The sequence below is a fragment of the Anguilla rostrata genome, chromosome 8, assembly GCF_018555375.3.
Source record: "Anguilla rostrata isolate EN2019 chromosome 8, ASM1855537v3, whole genome shotgun sequence".
In the NCBI taxonomy this organism is placed as follows: Eukaryota; Metazoa; Chordata; class Actinopteri; order Anguilliformes; family Anguillidae; genus Anguilla; species Anguilla rostrata.
In genome coordinates this window covers 28,220,970-28,245,245 of record NC_057940.1, presented here as the reverse complement: position 1 = coordinate 28,245,245, position 24,276 = coordinate 28,220,970, and the positions used below count along the sequence as shown (strand labels likewise).

At 40.8% G+C, this 24,276-nt stretch overlaps 1 protein-coding gene across 5 annotated transcripts in view; it reads left to right on the top strand.

The window, feature by feature from the left end:
• The first annotated feature begins 825 nt into the window (after positions 1 to 825).
• LOC135261333 (leucine-rich repeat transmembrane neuronal protein 4) overlaps positions 826 to 24,276 on the top strand; it is an 89,423-nt gene continuing 65,972 nt past the window's right edge. For 2 of the 5 annotated variants that reach the window (XM_064347547.1, XM_064347548.1), the window contains exons 1-2: positions 826 to 1,621; positions 10,105 to 11,695. In XM_064347547.1, coding sequence (XP_064203617.1) covers positions 1,618 to 1,621; positions 10,105 to 11,651 — 1,551 coding nt within the window. In that variant the 5' untranslated portion in view covers positions 826 to 1,617 and the 3' untranslated portion in view covers positions 11,652 to 11,695. Of the gene's footprint in view, positions 1,622 to 5,426; positions 6,461 to 10,104; positions 11,696 to 24,276 lie in introns of those variants that run through there. The other 3 variants (XM_064347544.1, XM_064347545.1, XM_064347546.1) reach the window with 3 other exon arrangements.

The window sequence follows — 24,276 nt, the reverse complement described above, 5'->3', positions numbered from 1 at the left end:
CAGGCTTGAATGGTGTGTGTGTGCATGTGTGTGTGCGCGCGCGCAATACAAATATATGTGGAAAGTTTAATGCCTATGCAAAGTATGTATGTAAACCAATGGAATTTGACTGTAATAAATAAACAGAGCTATATGTATTTAATCCTGGAGATAATTACACTTTTTAATGTAGCCAGGACTTATTTAGGTAACTCCCTAACAAATGTGTTTGTTAATGCCACAGCAAAATGTTAAATGTCTGCCAATGCCTAGATTCACCACCTCAAAATGGACAATATACGGCAAATTCTTAATAAATGTCAAATGATTACTCCAAAAACTAAAATTCCTTATTCTTACGAATTGGTCATTTGGAAAATCTGAGAAACGTACACGTTGTCTTTTGAAAATAACTGTAAAACTTCTTTACTATCCCTTCTACATGCCAATAGCCATGGAACGGTCAATTCTGGATCATGTTAGTCAACTATCTTTGAAGGCATTAATAAGTGGAGCTGGTGGGTATTCATTATTTACCTCAGTAAGGTAAATAGCTTTGCGCCTTCTGTCGTTTCCTCAGTAAACTGTTAAACGAATGTTTACTGAAAGGCAACTAAACAGAAGAAACAACAAAGTTTAAGTGCAAAAATGAACTCAAATAGGCTACAGTTAACTAGGCAGAAAGCACTACAGTGACTGTCTTACTTTTTCAGGGTTTGTTAAAGTGTGTTTCCAGTCGTAGCTTGAGGATAGAGGTGATGGGCCAGCATTGGTTTTGTTGTGGGGGTTCGGTTTTCACCAGAAGAGGGCAATCTGAATCATTTCGTACAGCGAAGGTGCCGTATGAGACAGCCGTGATATTGTTACAGTGGTAGAGCGTGCAACGCCTTCTCTACCCCTGTCCTATTTGGAACTGAGGGACGGACGGTGAAAATACAGGAAGAAACAGTATTTGTCCTACCAGTGCTGTCGGTCTGTGAATCTTTTCACTCTCATATCTCTTTTTTCTGCCAAACATTGGAATATGAACTTTTAGCTACCTGCACTACGTTTCATTCGGACATTCAGAACATTTTTGCGAAGGAATTTTTGTCTGTTGATTTACACTGTTGCTGAGTCTTCGTTTAGGAGAATCGTTTACGCAGTATGGCATAACTGATGGATGAAACGCAATGCGAACATTAAAAGGCAGTCTGACTTCCATAAACTTTTCTTCGTCGTATGTTTCATTTCGGATTTAATTCCATCTGGCTTTGGAATTATCCTCTGCGGTTCCTCTATCACTGTTTTTATTAATTGTATAACCATAAAATAGTGTTAATAATGCGTCAAAATTCTGGAGAGACCTCAAGGCTATTTCCGTGCTTGCACCAGGACACTGAGGCACACTGCATGGCTGGACTCGGAGACTAAAATACGGGGACAAGGTTGCTCACCCTTGCCATACCTCCGGAGCGCAACGGCGGGCAGGTGTGCCTTGTGTGCGCTTGTTGTCGGCTGTCCACCAGCTCCGCTGCTTGAGCGGGTTGGTAGTGGATATTAACGGTACCATCCGAGGAGACCGCGTGTCATGCGGGCTTGGAAGTCAAGTACTAGAAGGCTTTAAACCCGTGGACAGTCGCTGATAGATACGAGGATATGGGTATGTTAAGAGCCATTTTCTTTTCTTTTTAATGCACAAAATTGTTGTTCTTTTAGTGGTCATTCATTTTTTAAATACACCTGCATATAAAAATCCTTAGCCACACATATGCATTCGTCCCTGAAATGTTAAACAAGAAAGACAGTCACATATGGAGCTCGTGTCTGAAATGGCAGAGGAAATTCAACCGAACTCATCCACGTTTGCAGACCGATAGGCGATACAGAACTTAAGAAAGTAGCATATCAGATTTTATTTCACTGCGCAAATGAAGTTTCTATTTTTATTTCAAATAGCAAAACAGGATTGCATCGTTTATATCTACTTAAAAACACAACAGTATGTCTGTACGTAGGTTTTGGACATAGTTAATGTGGCTATTCCCTTTGATATGATTTGCGGTGTGAGTTTGCTTTCCTCTTGAATTATTAAATATGCTAGAACTCAGATACGGAACGTTGATTTTGACTTGTCCGTAACATACCCACACAATAGTAAATGACGATGTGCATTATTTCATTACATTTCTGTCCGGAAAACCGCAGTTTGATTTGAATTATCCATGCCTGAACATAGTCTTCTGTTCTTTCTGATTTAGTAAGCAGCGCTGAGGAGGGCCGTTGACTGGGATTGAAATGCTAATTAGGGTTAATGTTAGAACCTTGGCAACTTTACCATGCATGGCTGTGCATAATTATGTAGGCTATAGGCTTAGTGGTTAGGATCTGTTATCACACACACGGTCATTGGATGTTTTCGTTTTGCGATCAACAGGTATGCTTATTTGATTGTGGAAATATCTTTCTTTGCAACTCCATGGTAACTTATAGTAATGCAATGCCTCGTTCTTGCCTGTCTCCCTTGTCCTTAGTGTGCGTGGTGTGCTGTTGGCTGAGGCTAACGAGCATTTTGTTGTGACTTGGGCTTCACCGCGGCAGCTGATTGATGCCTTTGCGGCTGGAGAGCCAGAAAGAGTCTGCCTCAATCTGCGCATCTCGCATTTCTTTTTCGCTTCATGTATTTATTTTTGGTGGGTGCAAGAGGGACCGATTCTCCTCGTTATTGACCCGTTGTCTGTATGACCAGCTGTTGTCCCTCCCCGCAGTTTTCGGTGATCAGTGTGCTTATGAAGCCACTTAAAATCGTTTCCTGACACTGCAGATACAAGTCCCTTTCGCCCACGGCAATACCCATAACATTCAGTGTACACACGAATATGCACAAGTACTCTGTATGTGAGCTACCATTAATAATAGCAATGAGCTATGTGTGTTTCGGCGTCTTGTATGTGACTGAAAAATAGATGTGCGTATCTTTATCTAGAGAAAACATACCAGAATGAACGCTTGCTGAATAATGAACAAAAATGCTTAAGGACATTGGGATGTTCTTTCCAAGTAATTTAAAGGTCATCGATAACTAGTGTTGTCTGTATTCTAATCCTAATCCAGAAACGGTATTTATTGATATTCTTCTTATTATTTATTTATTTATTTTACATGTCTGTATTGTAACTATTGTGTGTTTGTGTGTGAGAGTGTTTTGGTTTGTTTTATAATCCTGCATACAATTAATTAATTTTATGACGGCTTTACAGGATATTCATTATCACTGTTGTTCAATTACAACTCCGATTTGATAAATGAAGGTTGATATACTACATTATCACTATAGCTTGCATCCACGAGCCGTTGAAGCGCGCGTGTGTGTAATACTAATAACAATAATAATAATAATGCATTTGACAGTTCGTTATGTTTTTAGTCTATTTGCACTGTTCTGATGCTCTTAGTAGCATGTAGGCTACTGTAGTACGTCTGGCCACGTACCTCAATGATTAATAGCGCCAAGTGGCTCTGCGGCATTGGAGAGGTTCCTGTTTTTGCGAACACAATGAGAAAACTTAGCCAGGAGCGGAGGCGTACAGTTTTAACAACTATTCAATAATCGTAGCAAAAACGAACTATTTAGAATGCACCCAGTGCATGTGATGTAGACGAAAAATATTTAATCAACATGCCCGGAATAATTTGACAGAATATACAGATTAATAGCTTCATAGTAAAAAGTCAAAAGTACATTAGTGGTCTTTTCCCCCCCAATATTCTTGGTCTTGTGCAGAAGTTTTATGGGAACAAATTTGTTGTATAGCCTGGTATAATTATATTGTTAAAACAGTTTGAGTGGTTCAGTATCCATATGTTTCCACAACTTTGGAAGTAATTTTGAGGTAATTATCAAAGCGACTCCATAAAATTATCAGCTGTCCCTTGGTTTAATCATACAATTAAACAGTTAGCTGAGGGATAGAAACCCTCCCACTGAATATTATTTATTTTTCAAGGTGAATAGAAGGGAAAGGAGGTGTGCGATTTGAACAGGCCTATGCAGTGTTTCATCCAGTCGTATTCATAATAGTGGCAATCGTATCTGGATAGTACACCCATAGTATACCATTGAATATTTTTTGTCGAGTTTCTAGTTTACAAAATAGGTATTTGATATCTGTAGCTAGGCAATTGTGTCTCGTGGACTATGACTTCCCATCTGAAACTAGTCCCATTCATTATGGTTGAATTGTACTGCATTTTCTTGCTAATCCCGGTGGTATCAGTGTGTTCTGTCATGTGGTTATTCCTTCATAACACAAGTTAAATTAAGTAGCCTAATATTATTGATATATGATCCTATATTTGAATGCAGTGGGTGCTAGAATCACATTTTCCAGTTTTGATATGTAGCCATTAGGGAGTGTTTAAACACATTGCAAACTTTTAAGATTTAATGTATTACAATTTTAATTGTCACTCGAGAACTTGAAATTATTATCATCAACCATGACATACAGTAACAATAGATCATGTAAGAATTTTCCGAATATTTACTGTGCGAGTGTTGCCGTGTGCGTGTGTGTGTGCATGTGTGTGGACAGATGGCAGGTTGGGATACTAGACTAAAATGAGAGGCGAATAAATGCCGAAGCACTCAGTTCACACGTGTATTTCCTTTGGAATTTGGATCAGCAGTGAAGCAGAGGTCACTGCTGTTGTGGTTTCAGTTAATATCTCATATATGTTTTCATCCTTCTCTCAAATAGGTGCATCACAGTAGGAGACTGTTAGACAGATGAGGTGTCCCTTATTAAATGGCTAAGAGCTTTCTCATGTAATGGAGTGGAGAGGGTGTCAAAACAGATAACTGTAGAGGAGATTGAAAGCCTGTCAGGGGCTGACGAAGAGAAGCAGGCAGAAGCCATATCTTTTTCCTCAACTTGATTGCCTATGCTGAGAATTGTTCTCTTCAGGTATAACCATCACTGTCAGGGGAAATTAGAATCTGGGATATGGAAATATCATTAAGAAAGAAGAGAAGAATAAAACAATGTCACTGTTGATTTGTTTGCATTTTTTCCTGTTGTGTAGTTTTTGCCTCTGCTATGTATTGGTACCTTAGCCCTCCCTGTAGAATTCTATGGTGTCACTACTACAAGAGAATGTGTGTGAGTGTAGTACACTTAGGTATCATCAAGGGATGCTTAACTTCCTTTTATTGTTGGACGAGTATGCCTTTCTGTGACTATGCTCCTACAGCACAGAATTAGTGACAATGCACACAAAGCAGGGCTTACAGAAAACCATGTACTGTATGGACAAACTGAACTTGCGTTTATTTTTATTATTTAACTGCAAATTAGCAGGATAGATCAAAAAATCTCTAAGAGCAGATTTGCCCCATGTCCTGTAATAACATCAATATCAAAGCACATTAAGTCAGTGAATGGTGTTTCTTGAGTGCATTTTCTTGGTGGCCATGATGTCTTGTACAACAGAATTTTTTCCAAAGTATTAGAAACTACAAAGTTTTCAAGGGTGAAAAAAATAGGCTTTGATGCCTACTCATAATATGGGAGGATGCAACAAGTGTTTTGTTTTGTTGTTTTTTTGTTTGTTTGTTTTCTTTGCTGAATGACATATTTTAACATGCAAGCAATAGAGACAGAATCCCAGCCAGTTTCCCAAACCATTCCTATAGTACCAGGTTTTGTAGTGTCTTTGTCTGAATTTGGGATGTGCCTCAAGAAACCTCTGGCACCAGAGAGAATGCTCAGAATCAGCCAGTACAGAATAAGCAGTAAAACAAGTCAAATTATATTGAGATTCTGACCAATTACAGTGCCCTGAAAAAGTATTTGGCTCCTTCCTGATTTCCTCTATTGTTGCAGATTTCTGACACTGAATAGTTTCAGATCTTTAGACAAAATATAATGGTAGACAATGGGATATAGGGAAAGGGAATTGAAGCACAAAACACATTTTTTAAATTATTATTTCATTTATTTAATGAAAAAAGTTATCAAACATGCTTATCACCCATGTGAAAAAATAATTGCCACCTTAGTTACCCAATCAAGCAATTGACCACATTTAATTGATAATTAGTTTCAGCTGATTGAACACAGCCAGGTTGGATTGCAGTCAGAAATGTTGAATCTAAACCTCAATCATATTGAATCTTACCATCAGACTGAAGTAGTCATCACAAGTTTTTATGAGCACACTATGTGACAATCAAAGGAAATTCCAGAAAAGATGAGACAGTTGTTGAAATATATCAGTCTGGAAAGGGTTACAAACCCATTTCTAAGGCCCTAGGACTCTACCGAACCACAGTAAGAGCCATTATTGCCAAATGGAGTACATTTGGAACAGCGATGAATCTTCCCAGGAGTGGCTCACCTGCCAACATTTCTCCAAGGACGCAGAGACAACTCATCCAGGAAATCACAAAGATCTCAGAAGAATATCCAAAGAACTGTAGGCCTGTCTAGCCTCAGCTAAGGTCAGTGTTCATGACTTCACAATTAGAAATAGACTGGGCAAAAATAGGATTCATGAGACAACAGCAAGGTGCTAACTATTGCTAACCAAGAGAAACATCAATGCTTATCTCACATTTGCACAAAAGCACCTAGATGATCCCCAAGCCTTGAGAAAGTTCCATAGATAGGTGAGTAAAAAGTGGAACTTTTTAGGCAACACAGGTCCCATTATGTCTGGCGTACCAACATTCAAACATGGTGGTTGTACTATGATGGACCAGGATGACTTGACATTATTCAAGGAACAATGAATTCAGCTTTGTTCCAAAAAAAATCCTAGAAAGAATTGTCTGTCCATGAGCTGAAGCATAATAGGGTTAGGCGAGACAATGATCCAAAACACAAAAGCAAGACCACATCCGGATGGCTGAAAAGAAACAAAATTAAAGTTTTGGAGTGGCCTAGTCAAAGTCCTGATTTGAACCCAATACAGATGCTCTGGCAGGACCTGAAACAAGCAGTTCATGCTCAAAGAACTTACCAATTTGTCTGAATCAAAGCAGTTCTGTGAAGAAGATTGGGCTAAAAGTAAAATTGTGAAAGACCAATATCAAATTATAGAAAGTGTTTGATTGCAGTTTTTGCTGTTAAAGGTGGTGCAACCAATTATTAAGTTTAAGGGGGCAATTACTATTCCTTATAGGTGTTATGGTGTTTGATAATTGTTTTCATTAAATTTATTTAGTTTCTCTTTACATTTTCTCTAAACATGTGAGTCCATTCAGTAATAGAGGAAATCAAGAAGGGGACAACTACTCATTACACGGCACTGTACCGTACGTGCACCTGACATTTTATGTGTGATGGTTTTATAAGGGAAAAACCACTTAGCATTTGGAAAAGAATATACTTGGAAATGGAACAGAATGAAGGCTGCTATCACTATGCAATTAAAATCTATTGAGTGCGATTCCCATAATTACGGTAGATTCGTATTATGTTTCAAGCTCTTACAGGATTTACATTATCAAGTGTAAAAACAACAAGCCATGTAAAGTGTTGACGTATTGCCTTTTCAATCTAGAAAATCGGTGTCCTTGAATAAGACTCTGCTGTGTCTGTTCACCCAACCGTGAGCATTTCACTTCATGAGGACATATATTCTGAGCAAATTCACACACTTTAGCATCCTGATCTCACCGCGGGCTTGTCTTGTAGTTTCTGTTCTGTCACACACAGAGAGGGCCCATCATATCTTGTACTTATGAGCAGTGGCAACAGAAACATGTCTAACCTTGCCCTGTGCTATATAATTAAGCACTTGACCCTGCTTCTTAATAATAAGGCCACAGTAGAACTGCAGAAACACATATACCAAAGCTGCACAATTGCTGATAAATCAATGCCTCCCGTGAACCCACATTAAAATGGTAAATGTAGTTCTCCAAATATAAATCATATCGGTAGTATCTGCCTTCAAATAATGGAATGAAACCTATCTATTATGATTATTACTGTTCCATTACATGAAAATGCAGTTAATGTATCATTTCCATATCATATTCATATCCAATGAGTTTCTGTTTCTGAGGCATCTACTGTTCTTCAGGCTCTGAAAATTCCCTTTGTCCACACACAATTCCTTCACAGCATCTGACATTATTTTTGATGAAAGCACAGTGTGTATGGAACTTCCAAGGGAGATTGTTATATGCCTCTGTCTGTTAAAGATCATAAAACAGCACGGACTGAAATAAATTACAATGTAATTAAGCACTGAACATTCATTACACCAAAGAGAACATGGAAGGGTGTCCCTCCATGCAATGTTTTCATATGGGAAAGATAAGTTGTTTTGCATCAGTTCTGCATTTAAGGGGTTTGTTTCTATGATATTAACTGCATATGGGGGCATGCAAATGCACAGTGCATTTGTTACATTTGTACTAACTTATCCCAGTAAGAAAAATGAATGAAGGCAAGTCCTCATTTTTTAATGTAAGACCCATTTCCACAAAGCATATTGCACTATTTTTCCACAGAATTTGACTCTTGCACCTCTTAATGACGGGGTCTAGAATGATTTTTTTCCAGTGAACAACAATATTTAAGGATTATAGTTTAAAAATACCGAGGCTTTGGACAAGGCACTCCCTATTAATATTTTAGTAAGATCTGGAAACAATTTGAAAACAAAATAAATGTCGTCCTCAGAGTGAAGCTGAGGGTGGTCTATTGCCCTGAAATAAACAGCATGCAGCAATTAATAACAAAACATATTAATGACATTGATCCGTACCTGTGCAGTCAATTGTGATGTTAAAAAAAAACATGCATTCCGATCAGACAATTCTCACAGCAGTCGCATGGCCTTCCAATCTTGGAACACATATGGAAGCAGCCCAAATCTCATATGAAAAGGATTTTCCTCTTCACACAGCTCTGAAAAAGTCTGATCTATGTCACGTAGGGAAAAAAAAAATGTATTTGTGCCACTTCAGTCTGTAATCTAAACGTAGCTCAAGTTTATCCAAGAAGGGCCAATGTGGGTGCTGGTTTTTGTTTTAGCCCAGCAAGACACCTGATTCAGCTAATTAACTAATAATGGTGGTCTCCATTAAGACCTTGATAAGTAGAATCAGGTGTATTCATGCTGGGCTAAAACAAAAATATGCACCTACCCTTTTTGGATAGGATTAGACCCTCTTGATCCAGTAAATAATGGAGGAAATACATTTGTGAGAGTTTCTCACATTTAGAACACAGCCACGACTCTAAAAACCATGTTCTTTGTTGATATATTCTGCAGATTGTAGATTGTAAAGAGGTTATGTTTAGACTTTTGCATGGGTGTTTTATGATACTGCTGTTGCAAGACTGCAATTGGGAACTTTAATATTTACTGTTGATTATCAGCAAATAAAGAACAGCAGATTAGCTATCAGTTAGTGAATACTGTTATAAATAATTTCTAATCATTTTAATAACATTGAATACATGGCCCTTAGAATGAGGCAAACTCTAATTAGTTTACATATATGTTCATTCATTGTTTTTTTCTTGCCTGTATAGGTTGTTCACGTTAACTGAAATCCATTCATTTAATATCTGAATGTAACAGTGATATTACCAGTTTTCTAAAGTGCTGTTTTTCAAAATGTTTCAATATTCCTATTGGTTTTTCCACCAATTTTTAATATAATTTAAGACCTAAACAGTGTAAAAAGTCCACTTAAAGGTGCAGTATGTAAATTTGGAGAAACGAGCAAGAGAGCTAGATTTTGAAACAAAAAGTTCCACCACTGCCCACCCCTCCCCTGAACTCTCCCTCCAGAGGCTGTACCTCCAAACATATGCACACGCGCTGCCTGACATCTATATACCCACAATATTTTGTATTGCTTTCTGAATTCATTCCTTTGAACCTTTTGCAAAAAAGAAAACAAAATCAGAGGTGAAAATTCAAATTCAAAGAATTCAGTTTACTTGAATTAGCACTAGTCAGATTCTGTACCATGCACTGCCAGCGAGTGAATTCTGACATTTAAAAAATATGTTTTGCAGGCAAATTATTGCATTGTTGTTGATAATTACTTTATGGGCAGAAAAATGTGTGCCAGCATGGTCATTTTACTGTAAGTCTCTCTGTGCCTTGTGTTTCCAGGATCCCTGATGCAAGGCAGGTGGCTAATGGTGCCACTGCTGTTGCAGGCCTGGCTGTTAGCATCTCCAAGCAGTGTCCGTGAGCGTCCGTGTCCTCAGAGCTGTCGCTGCGATGGGAAGATAGTCTACTGCGAGTCCAACGCTTTTCGTGACGTGCCAAAGAACGTCTCCAGTGGGTGCCAGGGCCTGTCTCTGCGTTACAACAGCCTGGTGAGCCTCAGGGCTGGGCAGTTTTCTGGTCTCAGCCAACTCATCTGGCTCTACCTGGACCATAACTACATCAATTCCGTGGACAGTCAAGCCTTCCAAGGTGTACGGAGGCTCAAGGAGCTGATCCTGAGCTCCAACAAGATCACGCAACTCCAAAATGCAACTTTCCACGCTGTGCCGAACTTACGCAATCTTGACCTGTCATACAACAAGCTGCAGGGCCTTCAGCCTAACCAGTTCCAGGGCCTGCGCAAGTTGCTCAGTCTCCACATTCGCTCAAATTCCCTGAAAAGCGTTCCTGTACGAGTCTTTCAGGACTGTCGCAACCTAGAATTTCTGGATCTGGGCTACAACCGATTACGTAGCCTCACTCGTAATGCTTTTGCAGGACTGCTTAAACTGACGGAGCTTCACTTAGAACACAACCAGTTCTCCAAAATCAACTTCTCACACTTTCCACGCCTCTACAACCTGCGAGCACTGTACCTGCAGTGGAACCGTATCCGGTCAATCAGTCAGGGTCTCACCTGGACCTGGACCTCTTTGCAAAAACTAGACCTCTCTGGAAATGACCTGCAGATTGTGGACGCCAGCATCTACCAGTGCCTGCCTAACCTACAGACACTCAATCTGGACTCCAACAAGCTCAGCAATGTGTCTCAGGACGCAGTGGTTGCCTGGATCTCCTTGACCACCATCAGCCTGGCAGGCAATGTATGGGATTGCAGTCCCAGCATCTGCCCCCTAGTGGCCTGGTTGAGGAATTTCAAGGGAAACAAGGAGACCACCATGATTTGTGCTGGACCTAAGGAGGTCCAGGGGGAGAAGGTGATGGACGCTGTGGAAACTTACAGTATCTGCAAAATCACTCCGGCCCCTGCTATCTCAACACCATCCACTCTTCCAAGCACTCCTTCCAAAGCTGAACGTTTTCCCATTCCCACTTTATCAAGAGTGGGTGAGGGGCTTTCCCAGGGTAGTTTACCCAGCCCCACACCCTCAGGGGCCACCTCAACCATCCCAGAGCAGTTTGAGCACGTTTCATTCCACAAAATAATTGCTGGGAGCGTGGCACTCTTCCTGTCAGTGGCCATGATACTGCTGGTGATCTATGTGTCATGGAAGCGCTACCCCAGCAGCATGAAGCAGCTGCAGCAGCACTCCATGGTCCGCAAGCGCAGGAAAAAGGTGCGGGAGACAGAACGCACCCTCAACTCCCCCCTGCAGGAGTATTATGTGGACTACAAACCCACAAACTCTGAGACCATGGACGTGCTGGTCAATGGGACAGGCTCCTGCACCTACACCATCTCGGGCTCCAGAGAATGTGAGGTATGATCCGTCACGCTCCTAAAATCCATTTCCACTACGGGGAACCAGAGGTAAATTTTCCACTGCTTTTGAGGAAAAAAAGTTGTGATTTCCCTCCCGTCCTCTCCTGGCTTTTTGTGTTTGGAGGGTAGGGCAGATGGGTCACGTCACATTGTAGCTTGAGTCATACTTTTTTGGGCTTTGCCAATTACACGTGTCCACCCAGACAACATAAGGTTTCTTTATTAATACATCTTGATTGCTGAATCAATTACTGGCCTTACAACAAGTTATTATAACATTAGTTACAATGATCGATTGCTTGTTCAAAGTACACCATATCCCAGTGCATTGCCTCAGAAATGTATGCACTAGATCAAGTTACTGTGCAGTGAGTCATTTCCTATCCTGCATGATATTTTTTATATTGCCACCAACACAGAATTTGCTGCAGGCTTTGTTTGCAGTAACTGATGCCAAGCCAAATGAATACAGAGTGTTTTACTTGCATTTTTCTTGACAATTCAGTTAAATATAATATATTTTATTGTGACACTGGCCACGTTGAGTAGGCTAATTTGTTAGAGTAACCCCAGTTTAATGTATTCTTAATTCATGCTGGATTCTGATATATGAATGTACACTCAGCATAATGCAAGCAGTTTTCATTGATGGCTTTAGCCTTTTACAGATCAGTGAATCACAGCAGATATTAGGTCGCACTCACAATTTATTTTTCTGCTCAGTGTTATCCACAATAGCCAAAGGGTTCTGAACTGTCATTCAAGCTCTTGGAGACATCGGTTCTATATGAATATGGAATAAAAATCAAAAAACACAATTCCGCCCAAGTTCTATACTCGGTAGATTTACACAGAGCCTTAGAGGGCTAAATGCATGAAGGAACGGGGAGCGACTGACTTACAGTGGAAAACACAATTGACAATAAATAAGGAAAATTCTCCCAGAAACTGCAAATACATGAGAATTCACACATTGAGTCCACTTGCTTCTTCAAGGGGACATTTGGAGCTGTAGTACTGGTCAGCTTCACTGTCCTTTCTCTAGGCTATAGGTTTATAGGCTACATGTCTGAATTCCTTTGGCAGAACATGTAGAATAACACATGCCAAGATTAATTCCTGTTTTGTCGCAAACCCCTTTATGTGTGTTATCTGCCGCAGTGACTTTTGAAGATTGTGGTTTGCTTTATTTATCTTTTTTGTGAGTGTTTTTGTGCTGCATTGCTTAGTATTTGTAGTTACCATTATTTGGTTGATGCTTTCTATTTGTAGCTTTGCACTGTTACGTGAGTGGCTTTTTCTTTTTTTGGCGCTCTTTGTATGTTTTTTTTTAAAGGACTTAAGCTGGTGATGGAACAGCCATCACAAAAGCATTCTAAAGATTCAAGGAATTGTCTAACAATAGTTGATCCTGGCTAGATCTTCCCAACAGTGTACAATTTTGCTGTATTTTTGTTTGTGTCAACAGTTGCTACGCTACCAAAGCATACATACAGATTCAGATACTCTGAAGCCACAGCGTTTAATTTCATTTCCTTTCTGTGTACTTTGGCAGGAGCAATGTCAAAACGCAATTTATGTGCAGAAAGTCATTGAGGATAAAAATTCTGAAAACAAGCCTAACATTGGATGTTGTCTTCAAGAAATATTTAATCACCTATGGTGCCTTCAATATCATGCTTTGACCATGGCAGAGCTGTCTATTTGCTTGGCGTTTCTGCAAGAGCCCATTTGTCTCATCCTCCTAATCCAGCCAGTTCTCTGGATCTGAGGTGTGTGATTTTCCTGAGGTGTCCAAAGCCCACTTAATGAGGATTTTAGATACCAATGATTCTCCCCTTCTGAAAGGAAACAAGGATCTCTTTTCATTCACTGAAGGAGAGTGATAAGCTACCTGTAATGGCATTTTATTATACTATTTGTTCCCCCCTCCCTCTCTCTCTCTCCCGCTTTCCCTGCTTTTAGCAGGCTCAGGAGTAGTGTGTGTGTGTGTGTGTGTGTTTGAGTGTCTGTCTGTGTGCACGTATGCATGCAGAGCAAATACTGGCTTCATGTCCAGTTACTGCTTAGCAGCACTATGGGCAACAGAGGCTGGAGGCATTGCCTTATCATTGCCTCTGATCCAAAAGGAGCAGCGCAAGCAACTCTACAGAAAAAGGGCCCTAGATTTAATCTCACCAAATTGAAAGCCTTTATGAGAAAGGTCAGAAATTGGAAAGAGGTACTTGGTCTGTTTTTATTTTGGTCAGACATGTGTTGAGTGTTACCCCATGACTTGGCCAAAGGGGTGGGTGTGTTGGGGGTAGAGGGAATCAGACGGCTCAAACCCAAAGCATCACCACCTACGCAAATGACCTGTCAAACGTTTGATTATTTACTGTGTAAGCTGTCACTGTTGATTTGGTTATTGCTTATTGACTTCATCATAATTAATATTTACCTTTATTAGATGATTGCTTCACTAGCTTAATAGCATTTACGCATAATTACTCTGAATACAACAATTTACAAGGTGATGGCGCACGCATTTGCACGTAAATGCACGTACCCAGATGCACACAGACATAATACGTAGATGCTGTCACGCACACTGGGATGGGGGTGCTTATCTGTTTTTGGCAGAGTAATTTCAAAGCCGAAAACCCTTAAAGATGTTCAGCTTGTTTCTTTAGTTAATTACCTGGTGGATGTTATCTAATACCTCATCTCTCTCATCGTGTGTGAGCTGTAAGTACATTTTGGATGTAGCTTTGAATAACATTTACATTCTTTACATTCACCTGCAGAAACAATGAAGTCCTTTTTTAATCTACTATTTTCAGTAATTTTGCTTTCATCTCTCATCTCATGTCAGGCTCATTGGCTCTCAGCTGCTGGTTTTCATTACTCATATTCTCATATATATTATTCATATTTTCACGCTCTCATATTCACATACTGTATGCATTTAGTCCATTATTGTTTATTCAGTTATCATTTTCAGGGAAAGTTTTACGGCAATAGGTTAAAAAAAAGTGTTTTTTTAATTTATTGGAAGGGACAGATTTGTTTGAGTAATGCTTTTAGGTTACCATCTTCAAGATTTGGAAAACCATTAAGAATAATTTGTTTAAGAACAACATTATTCATTTACAAACAGCTTCTTATGATGCTGTATGTGAAGATTCATGAAAATTCATGCAAGAATCTCTTAATTTTTTATTTCATACTTACAAAGATGGGCATTCAGTGCTTTGACATCAATATGAATCTAAATACAAGAAAGAAATACTGACTCCTGTCAAACCATTTTTTTATTGCCTGGCAATCAACAAAACTAGAAAGCAATGCTCTCATGTCACTTTGATTGACTGGTACAGTAGGGTTCCCATATGAATTCCAACCTGCTTCAAACCACTATTGTCCGCTTCAGCAATGCGATTCTTCCTGCTGCTCTTTCTTTGGAGGGCTCTGGTTCAGACCTGCTCCATGTAGCACAATACGTTCCTTTTGCCAGTGGAATGCTTCGCAGTGCACATGCCCAGAACGCATTCATACTCCCGTAACCAGGCATCTGCATTTCAACCAAGCACGGATTGGGGGAGGGGGGGGGCATTTTCTATGTCGCCACAGCACATTAAAATATTAATGCAATCAATAATGATCTACTTCCATCATCTATCTTTCATTCCTTTTTTTAATCAAGTTGTTCTTTCCCCTTCAGGTCATAATAATATAAATGATGAGAACTCGAGTAATCAAAGTAACGAATAGGTTAAAGCCTTAAGCTCACAGCAGGGAATGATGAAAATGGATAAACCCCCTCAGAATATCTGATCGATCCACACCGGGGACTCCTAGATTAAACGTGTGGCAGCAATCTGGTTAGTCGGGCACAAATGGGATAAATTGGATGGAGACCAATTTTCTTTTTCCCCCACTCTTTGTTTTTATTTTTTTTTGTTTGGCGGAGGAGATGAATTACTACTTCATAGAAGCCACTGGGGAGAAGGCTTCAGGAGAAATGATGACACGTCAACATTAGCGTTGTGAAATGCTCACAGTTTGCCTCTCTGGTCACAAATGAGAGCGCCTCAAATGATAAAGTTTGGGGTGCTATGGAGGACTATTGAGGTCTCTTTTTTTCAGGGGATCAAATAAGACTTCTGCAGTATCAGATGTGGAATGGATGACCTATCTAGCTCTTCAGTGGTTGATAAGAGAGTCATGTATGGCATACATATTTTTTCTGAAGAGTAAACTGAGTGCGTGAACATTACATATTGTAAAACTAGTAATATTTTCTAAATACAATAAATATTACTCAACTAAAAAACTATTTTTTGTTCCATAGTTAATGCTTCATAAGTATCTAAGCATATTGTGATGGCATGCATTGACGGTGATTAATTTTACAGGGATTTAGGGTGGATTATTTTGATGAAATGTTTTTTTTCTCCCCACTGCATAATTATGTTTCTTCTCTCAGGTTATTTTTGGCTGGACCGCAACAGCGGCGCCAGCCCTACAAACGCGAATGTCTGTGACTGAGTGACTGAGCGATGAAGTTACACCATTGGTCAGCCGGGTGAAGTGTGATAGGTCCAGCCATATACTAGGTTTTGACCTGGTCTTGTTTTTAATAGGCTCATAATTTAAAAGTGGAAAATGCAATCGTCCGTATCAGTTTTTGTAGCCTGACCTAAAGTCCTGTAATGCAAGCTTGCTTTCCGAAAGAATTCAGCATCTTGGTTGGTGCCTCAGCTGTGTAGAATAATGCATCCGGAACATTCAGTGTGTTCTCAGAGCCACTGTTTCATTGAGTCCCTCCCATGCTGTGCAGTGTGCCACAGGCTGGCCTGTCACCATTCACCCATGTGAAAGAGCACCCACCTGGAAATCATGCATTTGTTTTTTTTTTTTTTTTTCTCATCTTAAAAGCCATTGAAACACTTGAAATGATATCCATTCAGTCCATCCCCATAACTGGTAATTATATACTGGGCAAGAACACACCAAATCTCCCTAATCAATCGGAGACACAATCTCTATAACTAGCTGTGTCATGGTTAAGTAAGAATTGTGTCTTTGTGTCTTTGTGTTTTATTTAAAGCCTGGGAGACTTTTAGTTCTGAGAAAATGCATATACGGTATCAAAGACCTAGTGAGTGACAGCCTTCTTGTATAAATATACATATATATAATTGCTAGTAGTCCTACTCCTGCCTCATAGGTTACGATATGCCTTATCCTCATCCATGTGTTTGTGCACTTTAACAAATTGTGACATCGGATCCTCACACGCTTAGCCTCCAGACCCAAGCCCCCAGCCCCCAACCCCCAACCCCCTTACATTAAAGTGCTTTGAGATCATTGATGGGAGATGTAATGTGATGTGTGAATTCTGCACACCACTCGTGTACTTTGATATAATTGATTTATTTGCATGCCCAAAGGACAGTGTTTTGATCCACTAGTATCTTTGAAGATTCTTGTGCATCAAATTGTTGTGCTGTGTGGGCCAAATAGCAACACTAACTCTTGTAGCTGCTGGGGTAAGGTAAGGCAAACATTAAAAATGTATAGCTGACATCAGCTATCTGGCTAGCCATACAGATAAAATATATATTTTTGGGAAAGAGACTTCTATGACCCCGGATTGGCTAAAATGTGTAAACTCACTGAAATACAGAGAGATTATCTACTGTCTAATTTTGGGAAAACCAAAGTGGCCATGCTTTGAATGAACACACAAGAAATCACACTCAAATGTACTAATAGAAGGCAGAGACGTGATATGTTATGGTTTCACTCTCATGATCTGTTCTGTGAATGGTTCTGTTAAAATACGCTCACATATCCTTGGCACGGTGACTGTCCCTGGCACCTAAGTAATGTGTTAAATTAGAAATGATGTTTTTGGCTGGGCTGGGACTTTGCACGGTAGAACGGGAGGCCGGCTCACATGTTCGTACGGACAGGCGTGTGCCAGGAAGTGGGACGTGGACACGTGAGAGGCAGTCGATCGCCCACAGTCCACCAACCGTTTCAGAGCCCTGCTGCCTCCAATCTGCCCTGCTCTCACGTGGCCTGCTGGGGTAATTAAACCGCCGTTTTTCACCGTGGAGTGCCAGCCACTAATAATCCCTCCACCTGACTGTTGTGCTGTGGTCCTTCACATAAGACGACCGCGGTTAACTGGCCACTGAAGTCAGAACACAAGAGCCATTGCTTTGTGGGATGCCTGTCACGTGGGCTCCCAGCCTGTACAAACCCCCCCCCCCACCGCACCATGAGGTCTGCGGGCAAACAATCCAAAGCAGCGGTCTACACACAAAAGGGTAGGGGCTGGTGCAGCGCTTGGTGCAGCAAAAGGCCAGCTGGTATGAATGTGACACATTCTGAGTGATGTTCCTCTGCAATGGAACAGGCTGCAGGCTTAATTTAAACATGTAATGTTTACTGTCAGTCACTATGAGTAATGTGCCTCATCCTCACATTGACACTCAGGGGATATGATGCAGGAGTGATAAAGGATGCACATTCTATTTGCATGCTCCACTCGTTGCATGCCATAAGGTAACATAAATGCATACGTTTACAAAAAAAAACTTTATTTTCGCTTCAGTAATGAGGAACTGCATATTTCAGTGGCCATCTTGCGGATGTTAGGGCGTGGCGGTGGAGAGACTGATCACTTCCCACACCGACCCACAAAGGCCCGGCCTCTTTGATTTAGTGGTAATCACAGTTCTAATTTCTGTGTGGTGCATTGCAATTTATCAGGATTATCATAAAGTTGCGCGGAAAGCCGGAGCAAGGGCACTGCAGCATCCCCTCAGAATGAATTACTGCCTACGAGCCTCCGTGTCAATCAGGCGTACGCGGCGTCATGCTCAAACTGCCCGCGGAACCCTAGCACCGCCGCGGCGCTCTCATGATAAATATTCATCTCAAATCCGCAGCTACTGACGTCCAAGGATTCACAGAAAGGCTTAAGGGTCTCTGCTGTTTGCTTTGTAGAGGAGAAAAAACTTTGAGTGTCCAGCTCCTCCAAAGATTTTTTTTTTTTTTTTTGCAAATAAACGGATAAGACAAAAGCCGTTAAGACGAGTGCGCTCTGGGGTAGGGGGTGGGTTGCTCACAGTGTTGGACCACTGTACACCCAGCTCTTTAATGGTTTTTAATTGATAATGAATACAAATAATCAATGCTAATTAAGTTGGTTGTTTGAATCAAAAGGTGTGGTTTTGAATTCATTATTAAGCCCCACATTGGCTGGAGTATCATCAGTGCACTCTGGACGAGATGAAGACACTGGCCAAAATACTTGTGGTTTTCACTTGAGTTGGCACGCACTGGAGACGCTAATTATTATGTTCCACCTAATCTGGGTGATGTGCTCATCCAAGCAGCCAAAGAGAACATGTGAAATATAAAATGGAGTACCTTTACTCCTTAGTTAATTGATCATATGCTTGCATGTTTACAAGCCTTTCATTTGAGGGTGAAGATTCAAATAGCTGAACCTCTGATAAAAGAGAGTCGAACTCTGTCAGTTTAATTAAATTACCATAGTCGGTTTTGGATATATAGTAAGGCTTCGAAAAAAGATTCTAAAACAAGACAGTGGTGGAATAGAGTGCCTGAGAGCAATATTGTGTTATACTGACATTTTTAGTATCCTCTGTGCGTCTGTATGCAGCCTCGGACCAATTCAGGAGCTCTCGGTGTGCCCTCTCTACCTCTGCTAAGGCTGTTGAAACGTGCAAGCCCAGCCGATAAGCCTACATAGATTTTTATGGTTAAAGCAAGAGAAAACAATAGCCTGCGGTTCTGAATGGCAAGGAATGGAAACTAATCCCACAAAAGGCGAGCTTCTTTATTGTTTTTTTCCTCTTTCTTTCTCTCGCTCTCTTTCTGAAAAAGCCACAAGGCTCCGAGGGAGTGTATGAGAAAGTCAGACAGAAAGACTAATTAATCCACCCTTTCTTAATGAGGCTATTTTTGCTTATGCATGCATTTGCATTCTCCCTTTCTTTCATTTGCTTGTTCTATGTCTCGCTCTATCTTTTCCCCCTTCCCACCTTCCCTCTCTCCTGTTCTCTCTATAATATCTCTCTGCCCGATCTGTTCCTCTTTCTCGCTCTCGCGCTCATCCTGTACACATTTCATGCCTCTCACCTGGTCGTGGCTGTGTGCAGAAGTGTGATAAACACGGCACTAGGTGAGACGGGCGGGAGGTGGAGCGGTCCGCACCTTTGTCTCGCAACTCCCTTGCAGCAGCATCACCTCTGAGGTGGACATGGGGTTTCTTTCGCCTTCATTGTTCTGTGTTGAGGAGCTGAAACCTCCTTTTTACCCCCGGCTTGTCCCGCAGCCTTTGCCCTTTTCATATAGGGGCCATTAGTGTTCATGGTAATGATAGATGACCTCAATAGAAGCTTGCTCATCCCCTGTATGTTTACATTATAAAACAGATTATGGTTTTCATTTTGGATGTCTATTTTAAAATTATTAGAAGGTGCTGTGTGAGATTTACTTCTGACAAGGTCACAAACTTTGTTGCAGTGAGTTTCAAAGGGAATATAATTTATTACGAACACTAAGCATGAGACAATGTAAGAGTTAGTTTTACATAATAATACCTGCACATTGGCATGGTACCCAACGGAAAGTAGTTGTGGTCTCTTCAACAAACAATAATATGATCCATAGATTCAAATAACTCAGGAACTCATTTGGTTAGTGTATATTAGAGGTCAGTGTATTCCTCAAACATATAAGCATTTGTGGAATTTCAATTTGGAAGACTGTAGCCGTACCCACCTGGGGTTTTCTAGGGCAGATGCAATTGTCTTGAATATTAAAAAATGGAGACGCATAAGAAGTCAGTTAAATGAGGCAGAACTAACTGCCAATAACTCCGGACGATTATCTTGTCAAGGTTTCTTTTTTTTAACTCAGAGAAGAAACGAGTGGATGTTGGGGGCGGGTGGGCGGGAACTATTGCATATCAAGGTCACCTGCCTCTCTCCTGTGCGAGATCCGATCTCAGAACCTTCCTTTCATCATTGCCTCTTCATTTTTAATCTTTTTTGGGCCCATTGAGAGAATGCTCTCCTCTGGAAATGAGAACGGTGAGGTCATCACGGGCAAAATAACTCTCATAATTCATTCGAGGATTTTCTGCCACAAATTACTCCATTGCCCTTGCTTTTACTTTGGCCTCCTGCTGCTTCCGAAGGCTGTGATAGCATCAAAAATGGTTCCAGGAGTCAGATCAGTGCCATTTGGGTGAATGTACCCTATTTCAAATGAGACAACGTTGTACATTATTGAGCTCACAGGTGGCTGAGGCAATTTCCCAGACAGGCCAAGCCTGGACTAAAGTGCTGCTAAAACACAGTCTGAGAAAGACAGGAGAGGTGAAAAGCCTCCACCAAGGCATCCTGTCCTTCAGTCTGGCTTTCATATGGGGGCGTGTTGTGGGAGTGCTAAACAGTAGGCCTAATAGTGTTTCTTCTGGCATGAATAACTAATCGCCTCTTGGAAATTCACGACTGAGTTGTTACCCACTCCCCATGATCCATAGCTCTGTTGCCTCCTCCTGGGGCAACCGGGGTTGTTAAAATATAATAGGATTTTTTAAATCCGGGGAGCCAAAAGAAGTGAGCATGCAGAGTTAGGCAAAACATGAGGGATAAGCTTTTTCCTCCTTACCTTTAGAAGAGACAATTAAGGATTTTTATCACACATTGAGCCGGCTCCCCCACCAGGTGGAAGGTATTTAAATCCCCAAAAGCCCTATATCTCTATCTGTGTCTTCCCACTCCTGCATGTAAATGCTGGCAGCTTGTGTTTTAAAGCTCCTATCTGATGTCAAGGAGTGATGAGTCACGCAGTACAGCAGAAGATTTAATGATGCAGCCCTAAGCAACACGGACGGCCTAGCACAAACACCTTCTGCCCCCTGCATTCTCTTCTTCTCCTCCTCTTTCTCCTTCTCCTTCTTTCTCTCAATTCAATTAGTATTTTCAATTAGTTTTATTGCCATGACACACATATAGTGCAATTGTATTGCCAAAGCATTATACAGTTCAAATCAAAAAGCACAATACAACATCATAGAATATACGATTAAAATAAAAAAATATAATATAGCACTACTGTCATTTTTTTTATGAAGCAAAAAATAAATAAAAACTTGCAAGCAGAGTGTATAATAAATCCTCTGAATGAAGTTATGTGCAAAAATCAGTCAAGGCTGTGATATTATATTAAAAGAATTAGCATTGTTAGTCAAAACTATGCTGAATCTGTGCTCTTTGTCAGAGTCTGTCCTGTTTATCCGTGAGTTATGCAAACCTTCTTTATTATTTTGAGATGTATATCTGTCTGAAAATGCATATATCCCATCTGTTTGATTCATAAAGGATACAGTACGCTTTATGGTTCACCTCAGTATTTTGAGAGTGCCTACAGCTGTCTAAAGTTCTGTGACTAATCAAATACTGCTCTAATTTAGATTTCCATTGTATCTAATGAAACTGCAATCCTTTTAATATGCTGAAGTGGAGAAGAGGCAGCTAATTATCCATCACAATATCAGATGTTTACTGCCTATTCTGTAATAGAATAATTGAGGTTTATGTTTGGTAGAAAGACTAAAAAAGGTTTTTTATAGGATTTGTCAAAAACAAGAGGTGATTTCTGAGTGTCACCTAAAGTTGGCTTTCTGCCTCAAGGACTGTATGGGAGTAATTGCCTGGCCTACTTTTGAGTGGGTCTCTGACGAAGCCAGGAGTGACTGAACACTTTGCATGCTGTAAACACTTCACTTGTTTTAAGTGCCCACAACGGTCCTGACTAAACCATTCACTCATGCCTTCCTAATCCACCTTCTGCCTCCCCAGAAGTGAGCCCGCCCTCACTGATACTCCACAAAAGCATTTTCATCCCATGTATTCATGTGGAAAAAAAAAATCCAACCTTGTTCATTTATAAGATATGAAGATGAAGGGTGAAGGAGATTGCACAGTTTCTCAGAAGTGAGCGTCCTTTTTGGTCATAAATTAAGTACTGGTATCATTGTTCACCACCAGCATACTGCATTGTGGACACTGTTTGGTGGTTTAAAGGGTTACTTCACGACTGAGTGTCTCGGCCGTGCTTCCCTGTATATGCGAACCTGTACGCTAACAGGCGGAATGGTTTGCCTTTCGTGTGTCACAGTTCCCTGTGCCGTAATCGTACTGTAACAGAACAATTACCTCTGGTTATTTACCCAGGTCAGAAATAACACCGCGGACCTGTGCAGTCAACAGTCCTTTCCCTGGCCCTTTTCGCTGGTCTTGAAGAGCAGAAGCGTTTCCTAAATTTGTCCGGATTTCCGCGCGGCTCTGAAGCCTGTCACCCTGGGGCCAGCGCTGTCAGAGTCAGATAAGTCGCATGCTGGGTCTCTCCGACTCCAAGCAGTAGACACTGAAAACAGAGGATGCCCATTTACTGCCAAATGCTCGGGCCCCCAGACTTCAGGGTAACATTAGGCTGTGTCCTGTTTTTGTAAACACTCAATACTTTATACAAAGAGCATCCAAGGCTTGCAAAACATAGTCTTATTACCTGCTTTTTCTGTTGAAAGCTCCAGGCACTTCCTGATCAAAGGAGGGCAGCCCTGCTTGACAGTCTCATCTGAAGCCACACTTTTGCTTCCTGCAGAGCCATATTTTGCTGCCATTGAAGAAAGGACTAAAGTAAAGTCTGGATCATACCTTGATCAACACGTTGCTTTGTGTGCTGGGACTCATGTATATGTTGCCTGGCTTTTCTTTTCCCTCGTCTATTTTGTATTTGATGCTTTAGACCAGGTATGTTCATAAAGGAACTGCTGGCACATTCCATTAACCTGTGCCACCTGGTAGAGCTCACATTCCCCATAGTGACGTAGGTCTCATTTAAAAAAATCCAGAGATGACATAACGGTGACAAGTGCTTTGTTGGTTTCCATGGTTACGGAAGCCTTCTCGTGTAGCAGATTCAGGGCCTTAGCTGTCCGCACCTGTACAGCCAACTGAGACAAAACAGCAGAAGCCATCTCTTCCCTCTCTTTCAGCATCCTCTCAACACAAAAGCACATCAGTTCACAATCAGCGTGATCCCACATTTCAAGGCAAATTATATTCATCTAGAAATACAGAAAGCAAGTAAACAAGGAATATCCAGTTCTTCGCACAGCAGAGACATCAAAGGGGTGGAGAGTGCAGGTGACTTAGTACAGAGGGAGATGAGAGTTACTGTTGCTAGAGGAGAATATTCTAGAATATTGCACCGAGAAAGGGAGGCACCTGAGTGACTCAGCCAACATATTGAAAGCCTTGAGTTTAACCTAGAAAAAATAAATGTTGGAAGATGCTATAAGAATGTGAGAGGTCTGCACAGACTAATACTTCCAATTCAGTGCGTTCAATTGGTATAAAAAGTATGCATTCCCTTTGTTTTATAATGAGACGTGTTTCAGCTGCTCAAACTGTCCTGCATTAACAGAAAACCCTCCAGCCAAAACTGTACTGAACATCCCCTGTAACCATTGTTCAGAGCTCTGAATGTTGTCTTAAAACCTTTGGCACTGGATCATGGTATACAAGTCT